The sequence below is a fragment of the Motacilla alba genome, chromosome Z (genome assembly GCF_015832195.1).
Source record: "Motacilla alba alba isolate MOTALB_02 chromosome Z, Motacilla_alba_V1.0_pri, whole genome shotgun sequence".
Taxonomy (NCBI): domain Eukaryota; kingdom Metazoa; phylum Chordata; class Aves; order Passeriformes; family Motacillidae; genus Motacilla; species Motacilla alba.
Window position 1 is genome coordinate 10,019,711 of NC_052046.1, and position 24,929 is coordinate 10,044,639.

Genomic DNA, 24,929 nt, shown 5'->3' on the forward strand with positions numbered 1-24,929 from the left:
TGCTGCAGTCCAGGCTGGTGGATGCTCCAGGCTCACCCACAGCCCAAGGGCATCAGCATTCACGGCTACAGGGTCTGGATCCCCAGTGACCACGAACTCACAGCCTCAGGGACTATAGGCAGAGGAACCCCCTGGAGTATCCTAAAAATACCTTAGTAATTGGAAATTAGGGTGAAGACTAATTCACCCTAATTAGGTGGAGGGAGCCTCAGAAAGCATTAGGGTTGAAAACACGATCAAGCTCTGCACATAGGTTACTGTTAAGACTTGGGGACAAAGCAACAGAAAATCTGGGGATTAGTCTGTAATTGGCATTTTGATGAGAGTACACTATACAGACAATGCAACTAGTAAAAAAAATGAGAAAGAAATGAACAAACAAACAAGACACTTCTGAAATTTGCATAATATTTCTGTTCCTACAATAGCTCAGCTCAGGAGGCTGAATGCAACTATCCTACAGATGGGATTTTCCTTCCAAAATAAACTAATATGATTTCAAAGAAATCCTATCTCACTTTTATAGAATTAAAAGAAATACATTACAATAAAAATCTACAATTCCTATCTTCTATCAGTCTAGCTTTACCTTGAGATCGACTTCTGTATTTCAGTATGCCACTTGCCAGAGTTGAACTCTGATTGTTTCCTTTGGACACTTCTGCACAAGCTGGATCTTGAGACTTCTCAGTTTCCATCACCTAAAAGAAATTTAAAAAAAAATTCCTGTAAACCAGAGATGTTGATGACATTTTTCTCATTATCCTTATGGGTCCGAAAATTTCATTGCATGTCATCTTTGTTTCCAAAACATATCATTGTATTAAATATTTCCTGTAAGTAATTTTTAGTAATGCCTTTGGACATTACAGTCATGCATCCTCTGCAAGACACCACACTAATGCCTCCAGAATGCATCCAGCACTCCATGGCACCTCACTCTGTTGCTTCTGCATGTACTTGAACAAAATTTTAGCTTTTATTCCCATTTGTGCTGCTCTGCAGGCTTCCAGAGACATCACATCTTTATAGAGTAAACTACTTTTGAAAAGCATTATTTTACTGTTAGTGTCTGCTGAGCACCATTGCAAAGCTTGATGATGAAAAGTTTATTTAATAGAAAGTTATTACAGCTAAGCACTTTAAAAGCCTGGAAATGAGCAATTAAAATCTACAGGTGGAAATACAACCCCACAACCCTGAGTAAATGCACAGGACAGGAAGAGTCTCTTTACCGACTGTGCTTGCCCGGACGCCAAGTAAAAAGGTAAGCAGCACGGCCACATGTCGTCTGCCTCCTGCTCTCTTGTGCTCAGGGACAAGCAGAGCTGCCCATGGGCAGGCTCTGCCCAGCCTCAGCATTTTGGAAGGTGCTGGTGAACTGCTGGAAGTCAGTTTTTAAAAAACCCCACCCAAGTAGCCAAACGTTTTCCTGTAAAAATAATTTCTGCTTCTGCTATTCAATCTTAAAAACGTCAGTCTTTCCCACAACCTGCCTCCCATCCCCCAGTCCCTCTTATACCCAAGCCAACAAAGCCAAAGTTTATCTTTTGTGCAAAGTCTAGACTTCGAGATTTTAGTTTGAACAGTAGAAACTTCAGGAAAACATAAAACTGGCAGAAACAGGAAGCTGGAATGGGAACTGCTTTTTATTCCTTCCTCTTCAACATGAACAGCTACATTTAATTTACACATAGTTTGTACATCCTAGCTAGTAGTTGTTGATTTTTCAAGGCATTGCAGCAACTACTTTAGAGTCCACTTCCAGCATCAAATGCTTTGCAGCTCACAGCTCCATGTAAACTTTGAACCATCCGATTCATTCATTAGTCTGAAAAAAAAAACTCAGTACCAGTGATTTGGTCACCCTGAAAAGGGCCTGACTCCAGAAGATACATAAGATATCAGATTCAAAACCCCACCTAAGAAACCCAAACCATCTGCAATTAGGTCACAGCCAAAGTATCCCAAGCTCTCCTTCCAAGAGACTTCCAAGGATACCCAGAAGTCAGCAGAAGTACATAATGAGACAGGACCTCATGGATCTCACAAAGATACATTGAAATTTGTCATACAAGTGGGAACACTCTTTATGAAGTGAGTGTGCCTCCCCTGCAGAAGGGTAGAAATTATTTGCACAGACACAAAAATCACATGGTGGTCTTACAGGTGTAGAAATCAATTGGTGCACAGAGCCAGTGATAACTCTGTGGTGGGAAAACATGTGAAGCATAGAGATGAAGAAAAACAAGATGAATGTCTCCCTAAAGCAGCCAGCTTTGCTGGCGTGCTTTAGGCATCCAACAGATGGGGATGGGTCCAATCTGACTTTTCTGGAGCTGAGCACAACACAGATCAAGTCTGGAGCTGTAGAGCTGTTTGGTTTTCACAGTCTGCATGGATATGGGCAGCTGTACCTGGTAGGACCACACAGCTCTCAGCCCAAAGCTGGACCACTTCCTCCAGCTCAGAAGAGGGGAGAAAAAATTACTTAGTTTGTAGTACTGTACAAAGAGATGCTGAAATCATCTCTTCCAGGGCCAATTTCCACCCTGAGCTCAGGCTCAAGGGTGACCTACTCAGCATATCTCATGCCTCTTTGTTGCTGATATGTTGGGGTTTTTGCCGATTTTTATTTTGACTGTGCCACAGGCGAAAAGTACCAGTGCATTCCACAACCACATACATTTTCATCTAGTGGGGTGGGAAGAAAAACAGGACACAACTTCCACTTGTATTAAAACTGTGCACCCCAAGCTACCTTCTCCTCAAGGTAATCCTGGAGCCTGTGAGCCTACAGATAGCAAATTCCCAAACCCTATGTATGATCCACAGAAGGTCACATCTGTGCAAACAGCAGTGCTAGGGAAAGCCTCAAGACATTCTCAACAGCTTCCTGAAATTATAGTTTATCCAACTAGGCTTCAGACTACAATTAGGAAGCAAAAACATGTAAATTATCTGTGTCATTAAAAACATTTAAATTATCTGTGTTTGTTGGTTTTTTTTTTTTTTAATTTTAGCAGAAGTATTTTTCTGACACCAATTATAAACACATAGGGGAAGACACTAACATTTGTAATGATGTAGATATTCTTTAAGTTGTTGAGCTTGCATAATAAATCACCAGGAGTTTTATCCTATTCAGAAAACACTTAGAAATCTGATCTACAAAGCTTGCAAGAACTTCCCAAAGGTGTATGACTGTAATCTTTGGCTCTCTCATAACCTAGACAAGAAAAACCCAGCTCCACCTTATCCTTCTGTCCATGAACATATCACTTTACTGTCTCGAGCTGGCTGTGCAGAGTTAACCATGCCATTTTAATTTTCCTCACTTTCCAGGAAATGAAGCTTATTATTTCAGTCCTGTAGGTCTCTTATTAAACTAAACCAATAAATCCCTCCCAATGCTGTTCCAGTGTTAAGGACAAGGGGAGCTTTAACACGCACAGTAGTTTAAAGGGAGATCTAAAAATAGCGCCCATTTTGCCAGTTCATTAAGTAGCTCTGGGATCAAGTGATGGTGACATCTCAATTGATTTCGAAGGAAACGGCACTATCAGGGACATGCGGTCCTGGCACTGCACCAGAACGAACAACTGCCCTCCGAGTCCTCGCCTCGGCAATGCTCCAGTGTGACCAGGCTCTTAATTAGGCGAGATGAGGAGCAGGATTATGAGAGTCTGCACTGTTTAACCGCAAACAGCTTGGCAATCCCTTGCCGATCTACAAAAACAAGACGGCATACAGAGGTTGATACAATTTATTAAGCAAACTGCTTTTCTGCTGCCCTTGCAGAGTGCCTCAGCTGCTGCCTTTCCCATCAGCAAGCCCACCCAGTTCCCCACGGCACAGCCTGGCTGGCTCTGCCAAGGAGCGCTAGCAGCATGCAGACCACTTCATCCTGATGGCTTGGGAATGAAGCAGTGAGAACCAGGCTGATAACAAATTCTGTCCTACCTGCACTGGCAAAGCAAGTCCACCAGCAAGACTACTGCCCTTCTTCAGAACAGCCATGTGAGAGAGGAATGGCTGTGCACCAGTGCAAGCTCAATGGGAAAATTCCACATCTTCTCTGGTCCCGTTCACACTCTGTCCTGGTCTTCAGCCCTGACAACTTTTCCTCAAGCAGCACTACCCCAAACATTTAAACATTAATTGCCTCAGCACCACTGTCAGTGGGGCAGCCATCAGGAGGAACCCAAGAGGCCTCCACAAGGAGCCAGCACAGACTCATCAGAGCAATGCCCCAAACACCCAATGCAAACCTTCACCTGTTCCCTGCACAAAGTCTTTCTTCCTAGTCCCTTGAGACAAGCTGATGCCTTAAAGGCTTTAACCTTTCAAAAAATTTTCAACATTTTTTTTCCACGATCTGGTATAATTCTGGCTGTTTCAGTTATTTGTGCAATTACTTATTGCTTTATGGGGCACAGCATGCTTTAAGCCTTAAATGTATCTGCTAGGCAGGGAACTCCACATGCCCCTTTTGCCTTGCACAGAAAGTAAAACACCTTCACTTTTAAATTAGCTCTTTTTCACTTTAATTGAATCCATCTCACAGATAAATTATAAACTGCAGCACTATAATTTACGAGAATTAACATTGCAAGCGATGCAGAGGACATGGTTTTCTAATCTTGAACAGCACTGAGTTTTCCATGCCTTACTGCTCTGTTTTACGGCATGTATAAATCTGCACAGATCCTAAAAGGAGGCTGATGAGCGGGGACACACTGCATCACAGGCTGCAGCACCCAGGGACATTCTTCCAAAACACAGCACATCCCAAAGCTCAGGAAGCTCCCTAAACTGAACCACGGGGCTCACAAGAAGTCCAAATTAAATCCAGATGTACCAATTTTTGGTGCAAGCTAGAGGACTCCCCTCTTCCAAAGGGCACTTGCATTGCTGCTCCTTCCTCTCTTTCATGACACAAAAGCAGAGAACCACTTGGAGCCAGGATGGAGGAAAAGAGAAGGAACATAACCTCCAGGTCACCACTAATTCAGGGTCTTGAACTGGCACCTCTGTAAAAACCAGTGCCCTGGTTGCTCCCCTGAGCAAAGCTGACAAGGTAGACATTAGCTCTGCACATTTACCAGGGAGGCCTCAGGAGGGATCAAATTCGGGCTGTGTTCAGCAGCACTGGTGAAACAAAGCCTCCACCACCTTTCCCAGAAACTCACCTGGGAAATACACATGCTGGTTACACCAGGAGCAGCCCATACTTCCTCTTGCCCAGCCAAAGGGAACGGGAACCCAAGCCCTCCTTTACTTCATTTTAAAGAAAGTGTTGGAAAACTCTTGGTTCATGTGCAGCAAGAGATCAGGAAATCTGATAAACAGCCAAGAACTGGAGCTGCCCAGCTTTCTGAATAGGTGGAAATGCCAAATAAACAAAACAAAAGCTTTTAAAGTGGTGTCTAGTCTGCCACTTCACTAAATGCCTGCACTCAAAAGCTAACCTAAGCCTTCAGTACAATGCAGTAATTGCTAGACAGGGAATTATTATTCACTTCAGTAGGCACAAACCCCCAACAGTTATTTTTGCGTCTCTTCTCAAAATCTACAGAGTAGACACACAAGAGTAGATACAAAGTAGATACAAGAGTAGAAGCAGAGTCACACACAAACCCGCACAAGAAACAAAACCTGGCATTCACCATCGCAAAGACAGCAGCAATATCTGCCTATGCCCACTCTGTAAACAGACTGGAAATGCACTGTGGCAGAGCTGAGCTACTCTCATCTTCAGTAATGTTATATTTATTTTTAACAAGACTCTCCAAAACCTTCTTGTGTTTGACACCAGGAGCCACCATGTGTTGATCACTGTTCAGAGGATGCTGGCAGGCTCTTGATGAAGCAGGGTCCCAGCTGTGCTGGCTCCAATGACTCACTGGTCAGAGCTGCAGCTAAGCAAAGCACACTCCATTTCCAGATATCCAAAGAGTCCCTAAAATTATTCATTATGTTTTGAAGAGAAAAAATTTCTAAAAAATAGCATTTTAAATATGAAGAAAAGCAGGAAACGGCTAACGCAGCTACATTTTCCAAGAAACACATATCGCAGACAACACATGTCTTGGAAACACTAAGATGCTCCCAGCAAAACAGTTCCCAATCTTTTTTGGACAAGACTACTCTTCTTCTGCAGTATATTATGATTTTCCACTAGAAACAGCTTTTGAGCTAAAGGAAATCAAATGCACACAAACAGATCCCTGCTGTTCTCTTTTTTATGCTTTATCCTTCCCCCCACCCCAAACATAAAAAAGCAGGACACATGCTTTCCATGCAGTTTAGTCACTGCCCACGAGATGTCTCTATGTGCTGCAGAGAGATCCCAGAAGACCAGTTTCAGTAAACAGAAGAGACCTGAGGGATTCCATGAGTGTATGACAAACATGGAACTCGAGCAGTGTGAAAACGGGTTCAGCTACTCCATTATTTTGTTTAATACATGCTCAGTTCATGGCTTACCACAAATCTGAAGTCTTTACATCATAACAAACAATAAATTGCTTATCTTTTTCTCTTTTCTTTTTTTAAATGACAATCTTTTAATTCCCAGTGAAGGACAAAATATGCAATAATCACTCCTCAAAATAAACAGTTCTCCTGGGAATGAAACAAGACCTTCTTAATACCGACGTCAACCAACAGCTGCAGAGAGCGCTCCCATGACACCACTGGTGGGAGCTTTGGATTTCAACTCCAAACTGGCATTTTATACCATCCTAAGTATACAAGAAGATATGGAATATGTAAGAATTGTCTTTCACACCTGGATGAAGTGTCTTTCATACCTACATCTTCAAGGATCTGAAACCTCATACATTATGGATGCTGCACAGCACATTTCAAATTATTTTTACCTGATTCCAACCAAGATTGGACAGGGCACACGGTCAAAAATTTGCAGATGTGATTCTGAGACATTCACACTAACTCAAAAATTCTCGAGTGTGTATCATCCTTCTGCTAATGTATGTGAACTGCATGGCTGTGACAGCATTTCTCTTGTTCCAGTGCCATGAGGGTGTTATTTTTAGCTTGTTAAAGGCAGTTCATCTCCTTCAAAACTGGGCAGTTATCCAAACAGCCAAACGAGAGACAGGCTGTACTGTATCTGATGCTTTATGGGAAAAGCCCTCATTCACAAAAACAAAGATCATGCAGAACCTGTACCGTAGATAAACTTGTGTTTCTATTACTCTGCTGACTTGGCATTCAAATATATCACATGGGAAGAGCAAAAATTGTAACTCTGGGCATTGTCCACACTGTTATTTATGGTCAAGTAAGAAAGGTTATGTTCTACCAGCCCAAGCAACAGGATGTATTCATGGTTTGTAGACAGCATCACATCTACAGAGAACCCTTCAAGTACTGGACCCTGGGTGAAAGAGTTTTCTCTGGTCTTTGCCTTTAAGATGGAAGCAGTAGGAAAAGGCCAAAGGGCTGGGAGCCAGGCAAAGAGGAGCTCCCTTCTGACATGAAGAACACACTCATGTTAATGTCCCCTTGACAGGTGAATTTTACAACGTGTGAAAAACAGTAATCCAGTGAGGCTGCATCCCTGGAGGCCTTTCAGCACTCTTCCTCCTCCCCCAGCTCATGCGATTGTGCCAACACTTTCCCCCAGCCCCGACCAGTGTCACACCACCACAACCAACCCATCGCTGAGCAACCCCCCCGCAACAAGTCCAACTGCAATTGCTTATTCTAACGTCATCGGGCTTCCAGAAACAACACACACTGCGTGAACAAGATTTGGTCTCCCAGCATTTTGTCATTTTCTCTTGCCCAAATTCCTGATTATATTTACTCTGAAAACTTGCTTCTAGGGCCACTGTAGGACCCAGTGTGTCTCATCAGCCACAGCATGAGGGAAGGGCACTGCATGGGGACAGACTCATTGATATGCTGGACATACACTGTACCTCAGAAAGGTACAGTACAGCCAGACTTTCAACAAATTCAGCATTTACAGCTGAGCAGCAGCTGTGAGCCATGCCAAGGTACAGCTGGACCCTGCCCTTGCCTGCCCCTTCCAAGAGAGATGGGGCACAGGGCAGGATCTGCAAACACTGCCAGTCATCACCACAAAGAGGAAAAGAGTTGTTGAACCCTTCCCGGTACATAAAAAAGCCCCATACCACGCTCTTCAATTTCTTCCCCTTCCCCCCACTCCTAAGTAAAGCCTTTCATCGCTAAGCAAATTTCTGCCAGGAAAATATTTTTTTTGCTTTTCTCCCAGCCATGCCGCACTGTTTGAGGAGTGAGCTGTGTTTCTGCAGCCTGTGTTGAGACTGCAGTGCCCTAATGGGAACAAACACTCCAGTACTCCAAGTAAGGAGGGCCCCTCTCCACGCCCTGCACACATTTAATTGTTGAGTTATGCTTCCTGTTCCTTCCCAATGCTAATGCTTTCTCTGAAATTCTCTCTCAGTGTTTCCAGAAGAACTTTTGACCCTAAGACTGTTTTTAAAGTTATGGCATTGTTATCCTGTTCTTCATTATGCTTGCATGGCTACAGGTAATTATGTGTGGATTCCCTGGTAAGACAGAAAGGCTCATGACAGAAAAAAACTAGTCAGTTCTACAGCACAAATAAAATATATATAAACTGAGAGGGAGCAGAGAATTGCACAAATGCAATTCTTCACATTCACCAAACAGGTTTATTTATCCCCTTTCAGCTACATATCTTGCATGAAAACCACAAGTGGGCTTTGGCAGGGATCAGGTAACCTGGATCACGCAGGGAACCTTTAAAAGCAACCATCCTGTTTCTGTTGCTGGTAGGAGGGTGAAGACCTTGCAAGGTCACGGGTGTCTCCGCATGCAACGCGCCCGGCACTGACACACATCCCACACTTCAGGTCAGCTCAAAATGATTAAATACGAGTAGAAAGGCCCTGATACGCCACAGCAGAAGGTCATGGAGCTGAGGGTGCTGCCAGAGGTGGTGTCCCTAGGGATTGCCTACATGGTGACCTTGGGCACAGGGAGGCAAATTCCCTTCCCAGCACCCCCTCAAAAGGAAGAGATGAAGGTCACCTCCTTTTCTCTTTTGTACAGTTCTATTCTACATGGAACAGACTCAGCTCAGGGTCCTGCCCCCAGCATCAGCAATAGCAGATTTAAGAAACTGGCGAGAACACAAGATTTAAGCACAGAGGAGCAGTCCTCAGCCTTCCATCCCTGCCTCCAGCAACTACAGATCCAAACCTTCCCAGGCAGGCACCCTCTTGCTGTGTTTTACTAACCTCTAGAAATTTCAAGCCATTAATACAAAGCTGGTCACTGAAGCTGAACATTTAAAAAATATTCAGACCATCAGATATCGAACCACAAAAAGGCAAGTAACTTCTGAAGGAACTATGAATGGCACATGCTTCTGTCTAGGGACCAAAAATGCCCCGAATTCATTGGTTACTTTGTTAATTCTTGGTAGATGAGCCTCTCTTAAGAGTTCACTTTCCAGGTTGTTCCACCAGCCAGCAATGCAATGACAGGCTCAACTTCAAGCAACAGAAACACTAGTAAAAGTGAATTAGAATTAAAAATAAAACATTCAAGGCAAGTACTATCATATTATCTCATTTCGCACTTGGACATAAATAGTGACATTTTAGAACAGCAGTGTCAACTGCAAAATATGGACTGGGGTGGAGTTTAAAATCCCCGAAATGTCTCAGGACTGTTTAGGATAACACAACTCTCTGGCCAGTGCTTCGTGTCAGAAGTTAAGGAACATTTTGGACAAACTACTCCTGAAAGAAATGCACTTTAAGGACATTAATGTAATCCTTTTTCTGCCTGGCAGCACAAGTCTTAATGAAACTTTAAGGCATGTTTCAAGTTAAACAGGGCTTTACATAAGAAGACTGTAAAACAAGAACTCCATTTAAATTGTATTATGTGATTTTTATTAATGAAACTTAACAATTGGACTTTCAAGTAAGGCTTAAAGTGATCCTTCTCTTAAATTACAGTTTTCAAGTGTCACTAAACTCTTCTGCTGTGTCCTGCAGAAGCTGACTAGCTAAGACTCTATTTCCTTGTCCGAAAATGCTGGAACAGAACTTAAAAGATTTGAAAACAACTGTTCATGGGGAAATTTTTTAATGACCAGCATCTAGAAAAGAGAATTTTCATTTTTACTATTTTTTTCACATATTTTTAAAATAAGCCAGGCTGGAAGGGACCTTGGGGGTGGGGTGTCCCATTTCAGAACAGTGACACATCATTTTCCTGAAGAGCCTGATACAGCTGAGTTCTAAGTAGCTACAAGGATGAATATTTGAATACATACCTTCATTCCACGTGATTGTTTTTTCTGCCTGGTTCAGCCTTTAGGCAATCAGGTGCTAAAGCATAAGTCCATCAGGTCTATTAATTAGGGCTCTGAACACTCAGTAATGAATTACATTCACAGAGAAGTTAATGACACAATACCTCTGACAAACCTAGAAGCTCCTGCAAGTTTTTTAGTAACTTCTAGACTTGTTCAAGAATTAGACAGACATTGGTCTGGGTCAGAAAAGGGACAGTGAAGCCTCAGCTGACAATAAAACACTCTGAATTACTCATTATGACATAACCACCCAGCACCTGACAGCACCCCTTTAAGACCCTCCAAAGCCCTGCAGAGTAAACAAGAAAATCTATTAACCACTCCTCAGAGGTGAGAAAGGTAACTCCTGCACAGGGCTGAGTTGAGAGTCAGCTTCAAATCTAAGACGTCTGACTCTCAGACTGAGATCACAGTCTCACTTACCTGGTGCAGACCTTGAGTACCACCCATCCTGAAAGTCTAATACAATTACATTTGCACTGATTAAAAATAGTCCAGCTTAGTTCCTGCTTTAATCCTCAGCCACACTGTCATCCCTTATCTACAGTACAGACATAATGGAATATATGTGAGAGAAAGAGAAGACACGTGAATATCATCAAAAGCGTGAGAGCAGCACAGAGCAGTGATTTCCAGAGCAACTTTGCGATAATAAATTGGACTACACATTTATATAAATTTAAAAATAAAATCTTGTGATGCTTTGATTTCATACTGGCCTTTAAATCAGCTTCTAAGCTTTGCTATGAAAAATCCCCCCCAGTCTTGCCAGGTGGAAAAAAGCCACATGAATTTTATCTTTTCCATACATTTACCTTCCTCTGTGGTATGCAGTATTTGCACAGCCCGGCCCAGCTCAGGCTGCCCAGACCTGAGTGGGATGGATGAGGATGAAGGTAAAGCTGAGAGGTTTACACAGTACAGACTGCCCACCCCAGGCTGCAGAGAGCCCTGTTGGCCCTCTGAGGCTGACACAGCAATTGCAAGGGGAACACAAACACAATCTGTGTTTGGGATCAGAAAAGCAATGATTTCATCTGCAGATCAAGCAAAAACAGAAGAGGTCCTGAAAGTCACAAAAAACTTATAAAATTTCTTTAAATTACATCCTTTCAACAAAAGAAATTACTAAAAGGAGAAAAGACAATGGGGAAAAAACCCCGCTGCTACTCTTCTAAAGTGTTTATTGTACCCACATTTCTGTGCTTTCCCCACAACCCTCCAATGATGTATTCTGAAAACAAAGAGCTACTGCCATTGGGGGTGAGAGCGCCTGAAAGGCAGGCAAATCCAGTTGGTTCTGAGTTAGTGGCCACCGCCACTGCTAGTTGCAGTGGCACTGTGATGGACATCAGGGCAGGCTCTAAACTCAAGCCCAAGCAGAAGGGCTCTGGGAGGCTCATGCAGCTGTGTCCTCATGGTCACGAGCACCTCAACCATCTTGAGCTTCCCTGAGCACAACATTAATCTGGAAAGGAAACATTTGATGAAAAAGCCATCAATGGCAACCAGGCAGAGCCTTGCTGGAATAGACATGAGCAAATCAAGTGACAGATAACTCCCAGTGTGTGCTGAAAGAGTCAGTGGAATGCCAGGGAGCTTAATACTGAAGCCACACATAATTAAATTTTGTCAAAATGGATTTTTATATTTAGGTGCTGTTGAGCCATAGCCTTATTAGAAATTTCCAGAACAGAAAGCATGATATGTAGAAGAATTCAAAGTATTTTGATAGTCGAAAGAATGCTTAGCTGCCCACTCAAGTTCACACACAAACACTACACCAACATCAGCATGCTAAGCATCCCACAATTATTTGTCTTTCCCTTCATCCCCCAAAAAAAGGCACCCTGGCACACAGAAGAGAAGACAGTGAAGAAGTAACAAAAATTTTCAGAGTATTAAGATGTGTGAAAGTGTTATAAACATTGACTCAAAGTAAGTCAGAGATGACAGGCAGGTAGGAAGTAAACAACAGCATCATGAGACTCATCCTGGGGAACAGCCTTTTTGCTCAGGTGTAAGTGTAAAAATATAAAATCAACACAAATCACCAAACTAGTATCATATCTGAGCCATCCAAAGGTTTAACTGATTTACTTTAACAGAAAAGAGTGTGAGGGGAAGACAAGAAGGGAAAATAAGGTAAAATCTTCAAGTGAATCCACCTGCCTTCCCTCACCGAAAACCAGTCCACAAGCCCTTTAGATTAGAAACATCATTTTATTTTTTGTCTGCACCATACAAGAAAGGCCCAGAAGACCTATGAAGTTTCATAGAGCTGCTGCATTACAAATAAATAACAATAACCCACTTAATCTCTTCTTAATGCAGCCCTGAAGGGAATGCAAGTGAGATTGCATTTATTCAGAACTTCAACTATGGTTCACAGCCAGAAATTCCTATCCCTCCTCCAAAGTGTCTGTTGGCTTCGACAGAGCAAATACAAACTTGAAGACTTGGATCATAAACTGTTAAAGAAGTTTTGTTACAAAAGGAGGGGAAAGAAGAGCATGTAACTGCGTAAGCATGGCAAGAGACTTTGCATCAGATCCAACAAAAGCAGTGGAAGTGGGTGGAAAACAATCAAAGAGAAAAACAAAACCATGATTGCAACATAGGCTGGAGGCCTCGAGAGCTCCTGTTCCCTGTCCTGCTGCCTTACTGCAGCTCAGAGATGGCAGGGGCTGTGGTAAATGCCATCCCCTTTCCAGCTTCTTCCCCACAACCTGTGCAGAGAAGGGCTGGGTAGGATGGGATTGCCTGGTCCCAAAGACGTGCTCCATGTCAAGCTGTAGAAGAATGTGACAGATGCAAATGGGCTTTGAGAGAGAGAGTAAAAATGGCACACCAAAACCACACTTACAGCAACCAGTTTTTCAGGAGACACATTCACTCCTGTCACATCTTCTTCTTCCGGCACTTCGTTTTCCTTATTGTCAGTGCAAGAGACAGAGTCTTGGACTGAGCAAGTGCTAAGCAAGTCTGGCAAACTGGTAGATGGATACTTCAGAAGATCCCCTTCAGAAGATTCCTACCCGAGAGACAACACAATATATTATATCGCGTGCAGAAAAACACCAGTGTCACAGTAAAACTGCCCCATCTCACCTGCCCAGTGTGAGTTCCCTGGTAATCCTCCCTGTGTTACACACTTCCACATGCTCAAACTTTTAATGGTCTGGTTATAAAAAGTAGGCTTCGTTTTGAAGTGCATATATAGTAAACATAGGCCAATACATGTTTAAAACATTAAGATTTCATAAAGAAGAATTTAAAATAAATGCTTCTTTTGCAGCCTGTTCCTCCCCACTTTGGATTTAGTAAATGTCACTGAGAGTGAACTGAGAGTTGACAGACCTCATTACTCATTCCACTGCAACCCAAATCACACCCTGTGCTCCTGTTCCCTCCCTATGGATGTCAGTGTATTATTCTTATGTCTGTAGGTAGATACATGTAAAGACATGTATCTACCTACAGACATAAGAATAATACACTGACAACATTACTTAGGACAATACAATGAGAACTGACTAACTGACTCACCAATCCTCTACCAATTCATTCCCAATGCTCAAGCATCTGCTTCCAGTCTTTGCCATGTTTTCTGGCATGTAAACATGTGCCTCAGCCAAAAGAGGTGGCCAGAAAGACTCACTGCTTTCAGAACAAATTCTGTGTTACTGATCACCAGACCAAAAGGCAAAGCTGCATTCCTGTATTAACAAATAATGAATGCCCAGAGGGAGCTACTGGGGAACACTTCCCCTATCTACACCTTTTCTGGGGCTGTTAGAAATATGGGATAGGCTGTATTCCCTACTGCTTGCCTTTCCAAGTCCCCCTTCCAGGGACATGAAAACTGTCCAAGTGCACAGAGCACAGGCCAAGCAGATTCACAGCCTGATCAGGAAAGTGAAGTTTTATGCACTAAGTTTATGCATGATGATTATTCTGATGAGGTCACCATAGGAAGAAGCACTTAATTTTAAGGAGAAATAAATGCAGTCTACTGCCTTGTGCTTTGGCAGAGTCCAGCTGTCTGAAGGAAACACAAAATGTACCTACTTCAGGACGAAGTGTGGTGTTTCCAGAATAAACACTTGTGGGGTTAATGCCAGACTGTGACTCTGAAGAAGTGCAATGAACTTCAATGTCTAACAGAAATGTTAGAGAAGCCACAGACTCTTCACTCTGGATATGGTAGAATAGATGTTCTTCTTATAAAACATGTCCATGCAGCATCCAGGGAAGCCTTAAGAGTATCCAGACATTAAAGTCACAGAAACCTGCTGTGTGAGGGCTGGGGAAATCTGAAGGTGCAGCTAAGAAAAAAATTTAAAATTCTGACACAGTGGCTTGCTGACACCCTGGAAATGCAGGTATATGTGTGCCCTGTTTGGGCCAAGATGTTCCTGTCACCACCTCAAAGGCCCAGGTGACCCCCGCCTAGGCAGGTCCTAATTTGAGATCCCTAGGTGCTTTTTGGAGCTGGCTGGCCACGCACCAAACACCTGCAGCAACCCAGGTCCAGGGGCAGCAGGATATGCTTCATGGAGAAGAGCAAATGGAGGTGAGCAGGATTTTCTTAAACAAAGAAGCAATAATAATACACTAAATATTATGGAATATCCCCTCAGCCTCTTCTGTGATTATGGCAGAACAAAGAATCCAACTGATAAATGAGTTCCACTCTCATTTCCCTGAAGTTAGATGTTCCTTTATCTGTAAGAGCCCCATTCCATGCTATTAACAAGGACAAAATAAGGAACTCAAGCTAAGAGATAATTTTCAAGGAATCTCAGGCACACAGATAAGACAGAGATGAGAGGTACACAGGCTGTGCAGGCAGGAAGCAGAAAAGGCTCAGAACAGCCTGCTTTACTTAGCATATAATTTTAAGAAAATGGTTTTGGCCGAAGCTTAGGTAACGTCTGCATGAATAAATACTCATCTGCACACTGACAGTGACAGTACAAGCAAATCATTAATTTGGTCTATACTGTGCTGATTTGCCACAGATTTATGGCAGCTACTGATATATTTCCCCTTGCTGTGCATTAAATTTAGAGCAGCCAAAGTGCACATGTGATTCCCTATGGAAAATACGCCCTTTTCACGCGGCACTTGCTCAAACTCTTGTGGATGTTCATTAGTGAGATCGCTCAGGAGATGTCTGTACCTTGCTAGAGACCACCAGCTGCACCAGGCCAGCAGCCGAGCGGAGGAGGGCCACGGCGTCCTGGTGGGAGAGCCCCACCAGCGACTGCCCGTTGATCATGAGGAGCTCATCGCCGGCCATCAGCCTGCCATCCCTGCAGAAACAGAGTGGGAACATGGAGCTGCAGGGTGGTTCTACTACAGTGCCCGGCTCCTCTGGAACGTGGTGGGATGTGGAGGCATGGACAACATATGATCTCATTATGCTGAGCTTGCACTCATCAGTGCAGTATTACTTTCTAGAAAAAGGGGCTCAGAAAGGACCCCGCGTGAAATCATTGTTATAAGCAAGAGAATTTCACCCTCTTTGCAGGGCTGAGACTCCACAAGTCCTTTCTGTGACCCACTGGATTAGGTAAGGGAACTGCAGCAAGCCCCATCTCCACCCCATCAGGAACAGCAGGGCAGTTAGTAAGCACCCAGAGGTGCTTACTGGATCCAGCTGATCCCATGGGAAAGGCACATCTTCCAAAAATGGACTTGGGGGAAAAGCCCAACAAGCCATCAGGCTCCTTGGTTTTCCCTACAACACCAAGGAAGCGTTTGATCTGTCGACACTTTGGACAAAACCTTCTAGAAGAAGCTTCAGAGATCAAACACAAAAAATAAATTTCTAGTCTGACAATGCCACATTCTCACCCTCACACCACGGGAGGGCAAAACCCCCAACTTGTCTCATGAACCCAGACAATAGCAATGGCTGTGGTTACTCCATCACACCCACCACCATGAAGGCACCACTGTCACCTCACCTGTGTGCAGAGCCGCCTTCCTCCACATGGGTGATGATGATGCTGTGAGGGGACCGCTTTGACCCTCTGCCTCCCGTTATCTGGATTCCAAGCCCGTCCGTCCCCTTCAGGATGTGCATCTTCCATATGCGGCAACCTTCTCGCTGAGAGAAAACGTGCAGAAAGTCCTTCAATTTGGATTTGGAACACCAGGAGAGGGCTGGGAGGGTATGGGAGGGAGCTATTTAGCACCTTGCTGCCCATCACCACACACCTGTATAGCCCAAGCTATACTGGTGTTTCTGCTGAGCTGTGCTATGTTAGCTGTGGTCCAAGCGAAGGAGGCAGAAAGGAGGAGGCAGCACAGAGCAGGGTCAGCACGTGGAAGTTTCCTTGCAGGGGTGTTTGCAGCTTTTCTGAGCCACGCAGAGGCGCTGCTCTCAATGCCCTGATCCTTCCCGGAGCAACCAGCGGCCTCAAACCCCTTCGCCAAAACTCAAGGATGAGCCGTGCAGGGCTGCAGAGGACCAAGATGTGGTTCAAGGGGGACCCTGAAAATCAGGTGGTGCAGCTGTTGTTGCAGCAGGGACCAGACTTGCATCTCACAGCAGTGCTTCCCTCTCCAGAGGGGTTTGCAGGATTTGAGACACAGGAAAAAAAACACCAACTTCAAATTATCAGCTGCCAATCAAGTATTTCTTACCAGGCAGCTGTGGCACAGATTGTAAATAATAAATTTACCCACTGCGGAGAATAATTTTCAGTATAAGCAAGGTAATAAGCAATGTTCAGGACACCTTTATTGGTTTTGGTTATTTTTAATTGCTGTAAAGATTTAACCAAAAAGCAGTTTACAAACTTCAGAGCAATATGAAATGCAAAACAGAAACTAGCTCCCATGAGTCCTACCGGCAGGACTGGGCACAAGGAAACACAAGTGTGACAGTGTCAGCAGAGCAAAAAAGGAAAGAGGAAAACAAGCGAGCAAGACAAGTAAGGCAGTTGCCAGGATGCTGTCAGAGAGGGGAAGAACCAGGACTACAGGATTATGAGAAACCCTTGGAACTTTTCAAGCTTTTAAGACAGCAAAATGCACAATTCGGAGGCAATTTTTAAGCCATGTGTTGTAGTCACCAGGCACCAGGTCAGCTATTTCTGCCTGGGTGTGTTATGCACACAAGTAACATTCTCACACTACCCAAACACCCAAGTAGCAAAGATGATTAAAATTTCATAGCAAACTGAGAAGAGCATGCACAAATTGCTGCTTGTTTCTGAGAAGGAGAACTGCTAAATATATCAGCAAACCCAAGGGCTGTGGCAGCAACCTGCAGATTTTAGGCCGCTGTTGTTTATCAGAGTATAAAGTGAAGAAAATGTGGGGGTTTTTTACTTGATCCCTGAAACTTTTGAAATATTAGTTTGTCAGATAAAGGAACAAAGAGGTCAGTTAGCTACAATGATACCTTAAGAATAAAGTAAAAAATAACAAGAATTATTAATTATTACCAATACTAACATTACTAATGTTAACACGAATATTAATAATAGCAACAACTATGATATTAATGAATCCCAGCCCTTAGACCACAGGTAGGAGAAACAGAAAAACCAAAAGATGTTCCATAAGAGGTGACCCAAAAATCTGAGCCTGAAAACATACACCTGTGGGTAATTTGTTAACTTGAAAGCCTTGCAGGTTTAACTGGGATCTTCAATGCCTTTATAAAGGCCCAGTCTCCTGCTGAATAACAGGACATGTCAGGACAGAGGATGCTTTAAAATAAATTAGAGTGACACATGAGACACTGTGTTAAATGCAGGGGCAAGAGTCAACTATATTTATCTAGCTAAAAAACAGAACTGAACTACAGCATGAAAATGCTCCAGATAAGTTTTATTGCTGTGAAGTACCTTGCAGACATAATGAAGACAGTACAGCAGAGAAATACAACCTCTCTACCTCTCCCAGCCAAGCCCAGGCTGAAAGGATGACCATCCATTCTCCTCACAAGATGCCACTTTGAATGTCCCTTTGTTAAACCCAGTTTGGAAGCACACTTTCCAATAAAATTTAACAATGAGTCATAAAATTTTCTGTAATGACTTGGAAAAGCTTTTTGGAACATAAGTTACACCAAAGCCCACAATGTGCCTGCCTTGCACTCTTTAGCGCTCTTTTCTATCGCACATTTTATTAGAAAAATTCCCAAATTTATTCTTATCTGACCAAGTCTCAAATATTCATATACAAAGCACTTAATAAGAGCAAATGGCAAGACTCTACTGCTCTTGATGCAAGTACCAATCTCATTCCCTTTGAATGCCCAATAAAATCAAAAGCTGTTGCAAAGTACTCAAAAGCATTTGCGAGTAAAGCACTGCTCAGTGCAAATATGGGCAGAAAAACACATCCACAAAGACAACAAAACCATCTGGCACATGCCCAAACATGTATTTCTTTCACTCATTTTCAAATGCCACTGCCACCAAGTCCTGTGTAAGAAAACGCTGTCCCTTCAGTTCTTGGTCAGCTGCAGGGATTTCCCTGGGAATAAACAACTCAGCGTCGCCAGCTGGAAATCAGAACCCCTCACTGTTCTTCCCCTTTCCTTCATAAAACATTCATAGCTCTTCACTTAACCATGCGCTGAAAGCAAACGCCCCCCACCAACACACACGTACCTCTGAGGGATGTCACTCCCAGATTTTGAAAGCTATGTACAAAAGAGCAGACTGCCAGTCTTCCCTTGAGGCCTCTGGAGAAAGGGGGTGTCCAGCAGAACCCCCGTTTCATCCCCAAGAAGTTGCTGTGTTCTCTGTACAGAGCAGCATGGGATACTTCACAGCTGGCTAAAAATGGTGCTGCTTTGAACATACATCTTAAGTGAGTCCATCACAGGAAAGACTTAACAATAAAGCTCTGTGCCAGTTCTAAGGATTTAAAATGGCTTTAAATTTTACTTAAAGCTGGTTTTGTTGAGTTATTGGGGACTCCCAGGTTAAATTACACAAAGCTTAAATGCTTTAAAAGATAAGAAAAAAAAAGTAGTAACAAATGTGTTCATTTTTGAATATTGTTGAAGTATCCAATTTTCAAGCTTTCCTTCATGAACAAAAAGACTACAAGTTCACTTAGGCTTTAAATGAAAGCTAGGATTCTGGTGCATTGACTCCACTCCAGAGACTTGCAATACCCAAAGGAAACTCCAAGTGTAGTTAGTTTTGGCATTTTTCAGGTCTGATGTCACTGCCCTTGGAGCCTGCTTAATCCCTGCCCAGAGGATGAGTTTAAATGCTGACCACTCTTCTTTGATCGGCTGCGTGATTCCGGTTGCTGCTCAGCTGCTGTCAGTTCCACATTTCTATTAACATCTGAATTTTCCCATCCTCTCAGAATAATTCTCAGAGCTTCACTTATAAATAACTCAGAATAACCTCCCCTTAGCTTTGCTCACCAGTGAGACAAGAAATCTGTACATGTGCGCTCACAGCTCTTGGTGCAAAAGCACTTCAAGCACAAAGCACAGATGTGCTGATGCCAGCTCAGTCTCAAACTCCAGAAATCCTCATCAAGGACAGAGTCGAGGCACTACCAGCCCCTACTGCAGGCAGGGACCAGGCGATATCCAGCCTTGCTTACTCCTTAGGAGACTGAACTATACTCCTTAGCCAAAGGCAGTTCACAAGCACCCGGTGCTTGTACCAGCACTCGAAGACAGGTTCATGACATAACAGGATGTAATGATCTGCTACGCAACAGATGGCTTTTGCTACTATGTATATGCTCTTGCAAATTATTATAAATTGTAACTACTTCTGCAGATAAAGCGCAAATCCTGATTGTTTTTGTGAACAGTATAACTAAAATTGCGCCCAAAGCAAGGCTATCACAAGATGTAAGCATACTTGCAAAGGATGTATCACAAGATACAACTGCTCTTGAAAAATGTATAACCAAGGCAGAGAACAAAATACCATAAAAGGAGTCTAAAGTGGCATCAGAAGACCGTGGACTGTCCCCATGATGGACCCTTGGAGACTGTAGCTGCGGACTTAAGCAATGCTGTTGCAACCCAAGGTGGAGTTGTGGTAAACTGGCACTGAAAATGTGCAAACTCACTTGAGAAAGTAATGACTGCAACAGTATAAAGGACTGCTGGCTAAAAAATTGAGCGAACCTCTGGCTGTTGCCATGCACCCAGAGCTATTACTTTTGCCTTATTGATCTGTTCCTTATTATCTCTTATTAAACTCTTCAAATTTTGAGGAGTGGGCTTCATTTCTCACCATGCGATGAATACTTGTATATGACAATCCAAAGAACGCCATGCAATTCACCTGAGATTTGGTGAAGATGGACATTCAGAAAGACATGCTTGCTTTGAGAGTTTCAAAGCAATAGGAAGCAAAAATTCATTGTTAGGGACTTGAACAAACCTTAACTTTGCCCAAATGCACCCCACAGACTTTGCTTGTAATCCCAGGCAGCAGCAGTCCTGTCTACATGGATTCCTCCCAGCAAAGGATTTCATGGACATGATGACCAACATTTGTCAAAGTCAGTCTTGGAGGAAGAGATGAGATTGGGTCATCTCTTGAAATCCCTTCCAGACTTGCATTTTTTTGCATCCCTCACCCAGCAAGCAGAAACACAAATGGTCAAGCCAGGCTGCAGCTGGACTAATGGCTAATTTCTGTTCTCCGCAGTTACATCACTCTTAGTGACTCAACTTTCCTCCCAACTTGGCTCTTACAAGCCAGCAGCCCTTTAGACCAGATTTTCCCGCTTGAATCTGATCAACTTCAAAGTGCCTAGGTTACAAATAATTAAAATGTTTTAAAAGACAGTATGAATATTCTACTTGGATTAATTGCGAAGTGGGGGGCCCATGGGGGAAAGGTCATCTTATGTAACAGACCACAAGTGAGAATAGAGAATACAACTGGCAGCTTCCAGCGGATCCCCACAGGCCGTTTTCTCTCCACTGTGAAGCCATTGTACATCAGGCAGCCTCTGCTGAGAGCAAGCCTACATCTGGAATAAACTAAGAGTGCTGCAGATCAGAAAGGGATTGTGCTGCCAGCGCGACGTGGGGAAGCTCGCCTTCTGCCTGCTCCGAGTGCGCACCATCAAACGCTCCATTTCATAAGCACATCATTAATAAAACAAAAAGGAACGTCTTTCCTCCAAGTGTTGAAGAAAATAAATAAATAATTGAGCAAAAGACACTGGAGCCATTCTTTCCCCTGCTTCCCCTTCACTAGCTAATTGCAGGGGATTTAAAAGGGGTTTGACTTATTTTGACTGTGCCATGTTCAAGAAGCTTCAAATCTGTATATACAAAAGAAAAAAAAATTTGCTTTGAAATCTTTCATAAAAAGACAAGCTTGGCAGGAGCAAGGTGTAAACAAATGGAAAACAGAAACACTGTAAGTAGTTAAAAAGCCAGACAGTAAAATGGAAAATGTAAGATAGTTGTCTACGAAAAAGCACTTTCTGTCACAGCAGCAATTCAGACAAAGCTGATGTAAATATGTAAAAATTTTAAAACAAAAAGAGAGATAAGCCCTGATAAGAATATCAATAACCATGGAAAGTCTGTATGCACACACCAACTGACTGACACGGACTTGAATGCAGCCCACGGGATGTCTCCCCTCCCTCCACAATTCAACGTGGATTTTTATTGTCTGTCTGCAGGGACCAGCTCCCACTTACAAACTTCTCAGAGTCTCCCATTAGGAGCAGCAGAAGCAAGCAGTGAGATCTTCCTCACCAGCCATGAAGCTGCTCTGGAAATGTGACACTTAACAGAAAGTTCCAAGTTCCATACATTATAAAAATTCCCTGTGATAAGCTTCATAGCAGCTGGCAACCAGCATGCTGATCACACAGAGCTGAAAACCAGCACAAAATGCCCTGAACAGAAATGCATTACATTAGACCTGTAGTTCAACAAACCCTCTCTACGTGAACAGAGAGAACATTGGGATGGTCCCAGCACACACCACTGCCCAGCATCCTTCACTGATGTGAGATCAATTAAAAGCACTACTCCCAGCTTCCTGCCCCACCTTGGATCACATCATGCCTTCTTCCCACTATTTCCCATTCCCCAGCAGGCAGGTGGGACAGACAGATGGGTAGCTGGGGAATTAACTTGCACCATCACATACGAGGTGAGCAGCTTGAACACATCAGTCTTAAGATACAGTCAAAAGCCATCACTCTTCACATCTCAGAGATTTATGTGAATGAATCAGCACCAGAAAAATCATGCCAAAATCTGATTTTTGCAGATTCATAACAAAGCAATTATTTCATTAGTGGATAATGAGTGTATTTTTTATCTGATCTTAGCCAGGTTATTTTTAAGGCTGATCTCAAAGCAGGACTCCTGCCTTCATTTACTACCCTGGGTTTTGTTTTCATTGTTGCACAAGCAAGCTAAACAACTCCAAGATAAATCAAAAGCAGGGGAGGAAAATAATTTTAAATTTCTTTATCAATAGATTATTCTAAGACAGGAGGTCTTTGTCCATCCTTGCTACCTATGAAAGTTTCTTAATGCTGAACCACTGAAGCCTCTGGGTGATGCAAGCCATACAGTGTGTCTCCTACACAACTTAAAAGAGGGGGAAAATCCCCAAACCCAACAGGAATCACCCAGTATTGATGACATAAATTCTCCATGTCCTCAAAGTAGGAGCCAGGAGCACAGACACAACTGTGATTTTGTTCAAGTGTTCATTTCTGATCTCACAAGTCCCCTTGTTTGGACAAACAGCCGCCAGACATTTGGCATCTTTTTGCTAAAATGTGAGTACTTTCCCTATGAAAAGAAAGTGTCCTAGGGGATGAAGCCTGGGGAACAGTAAAAAGTAAAAACATACCCTCCCCCAAACACAAACACATAATTAAAATACACAAAACAGGCAGCACAGCAGAGTGGATGAAAATTCCATGAGTCTAAGCAAGACTGTCGCCCAGGGATCCATCTCCTGAGACAGACTGCTTGTTGACATCATTTCCTTGGCAAGGGCTTTAAACATTTTATCAGCCAGTGCAAGCACCTGAACTACACTATCACCCCTCACAAAAACCTGCTGGACTCATTTGTCATCTTGAACCATCACCATCTGGATTGCACTCCTCTGAACTGTTCCACTCTTGCCATCAGCTGAATCATTATTGTGAGATCAGACAAAGGATTTTCTCCTCTGTCTCTGATCCTAGGGGATTTCTGCCTGACAATTGCCCCTGAGGAGGCTCAGGCTTTTAAGGGCTACAGGTGTTTGCCCTCTGCTGAGTACTTCACCTAGTCTCATGCTCTCGGTGGGCTTTTGGGAATGGCTGATTGCTTAGTCTGAAGTTTCTCAGAAAACACCCTTGCAGCCTGCAGCAGATTAAAGCCCAGCCTAGAGTAGGTCACCACACACTGATGTCAGCTAAAGAGGGGTGTCTCACAGGGACTGTCCACAGCAGGAATCTTTAGGGTTTGCTCAGTCCTTTCAGCACTCTGCCTCAAAAATTAAGTATATGCAGCTTTATAATTCCAACAACTGCCTGAAACATTACAGCACTTAAGCAGAAAACATACTCTATTTTTAGGCACGTCCACTTGGTTTCAACTATTCACACTTAATGATTAAAACATAAAATGGTGCGAACTTGAATTTCAGTTAAAGCTAGTTATTTGCATTTCAGTTGTGAGTTTGCTGTATCTTTAAAACAGCACACAAAATATTAAGAGAAAAGGCCCAAACACCTATTTTCTGTGTGGGTGGGAAATGCTTTCATAGGAGTGTTTTAACCTATGGTTTATGACGGCTGAGTATGGCTGAGACCTCCTGCAACAGAATCTCAAACATTCCTGTGCTGCCTTTGGGGATAGCTCATTTCCAAGAGTGAAGACCTCGTTTCAAGGTGACACAGTAAAACCAACACATTGTAACTTACCCATTACCAGACTATCTCTACATCTAAGCACCCTTGGAAAATTCAGTACAAGAACAAGATAAAAGGACAGGTTGCTATTCAAAATTAAAGTCTACAGCACCACAGCTGCAGCTATCACTTAAATCACAGCAAAGGCAGGCAGAATCTTCAGTCAGTTGAAAAAATTTGGCAGCAAGTGACTTAACCCCAGAAAATCAGGATGCTTGTTGTTTTATGGCAAGGTGGAACATAACTGGCAGCAAAAAGTATTAACTGTAATTTCACTGCTAGTTACATCAAAGCAGTTCCTAAAACCCCAAGCAAAAATAAGGCCAAGTTTTGTCAGTGCTGCACAGCTGCAATTAAAAGACAGCCCTTGTCCCTAAGAGAGTTTACAACCCAAAACAGGCAACAAAGAGGGAAGACATGCTTATCACAGTGCACATTAAAACTTCAAGACAGCAGATAGCCCCAGGATCCATGTTAATGAAAGTTGGAAGAAAACACAACAGATAAAAAGATGTTAAGAACTGAATCAGATTCTGAGGAAGGCCTTTAAATGACTAAAAGTATCTACATTAACACCTAAAACCAGTGTTATTTATGTCTAAACCGTGCATCACAAGAATCCCATAAAAGCCTTGATGAAACAGTAATTACT

The 24,929-nt window shown here is 43.0% G+C and overlaps 1 protein-coding gene across 7 annotated transcripts in view; it reads right to left on the minus strand.

Moving 5' to 3' along the window:
* PDZD2 (PDZ domain containing 2) overlaps positions 1–24,929 on the minus strand; it is a 202,826-nt gene that overhangs the window by 38,214 nt on the left and 139,683 nt on the right. For 5 of the 7 annotated variants that reach the window (XM_038123273.1, XM_038123274.1, XM_038123275.1 and 2 more), the window contains 4 exons: positions 16,348–16,490; positions 15,558–15,690; positions 13,239–13,406; positions 590–701 (listed from right to left, as the gene is read on the minus strand). In XM_038123273.1, coding sequence (XP_037979201.1) covers positions 590–701; positions 13,239–13,406; positions 15,558–15,690; positions 16,348–16,490 — 556 coding nt within the window. The other 2 variants (XM_038123279.1, XM_038123276.1) reach the window with 2 other exon arrangements.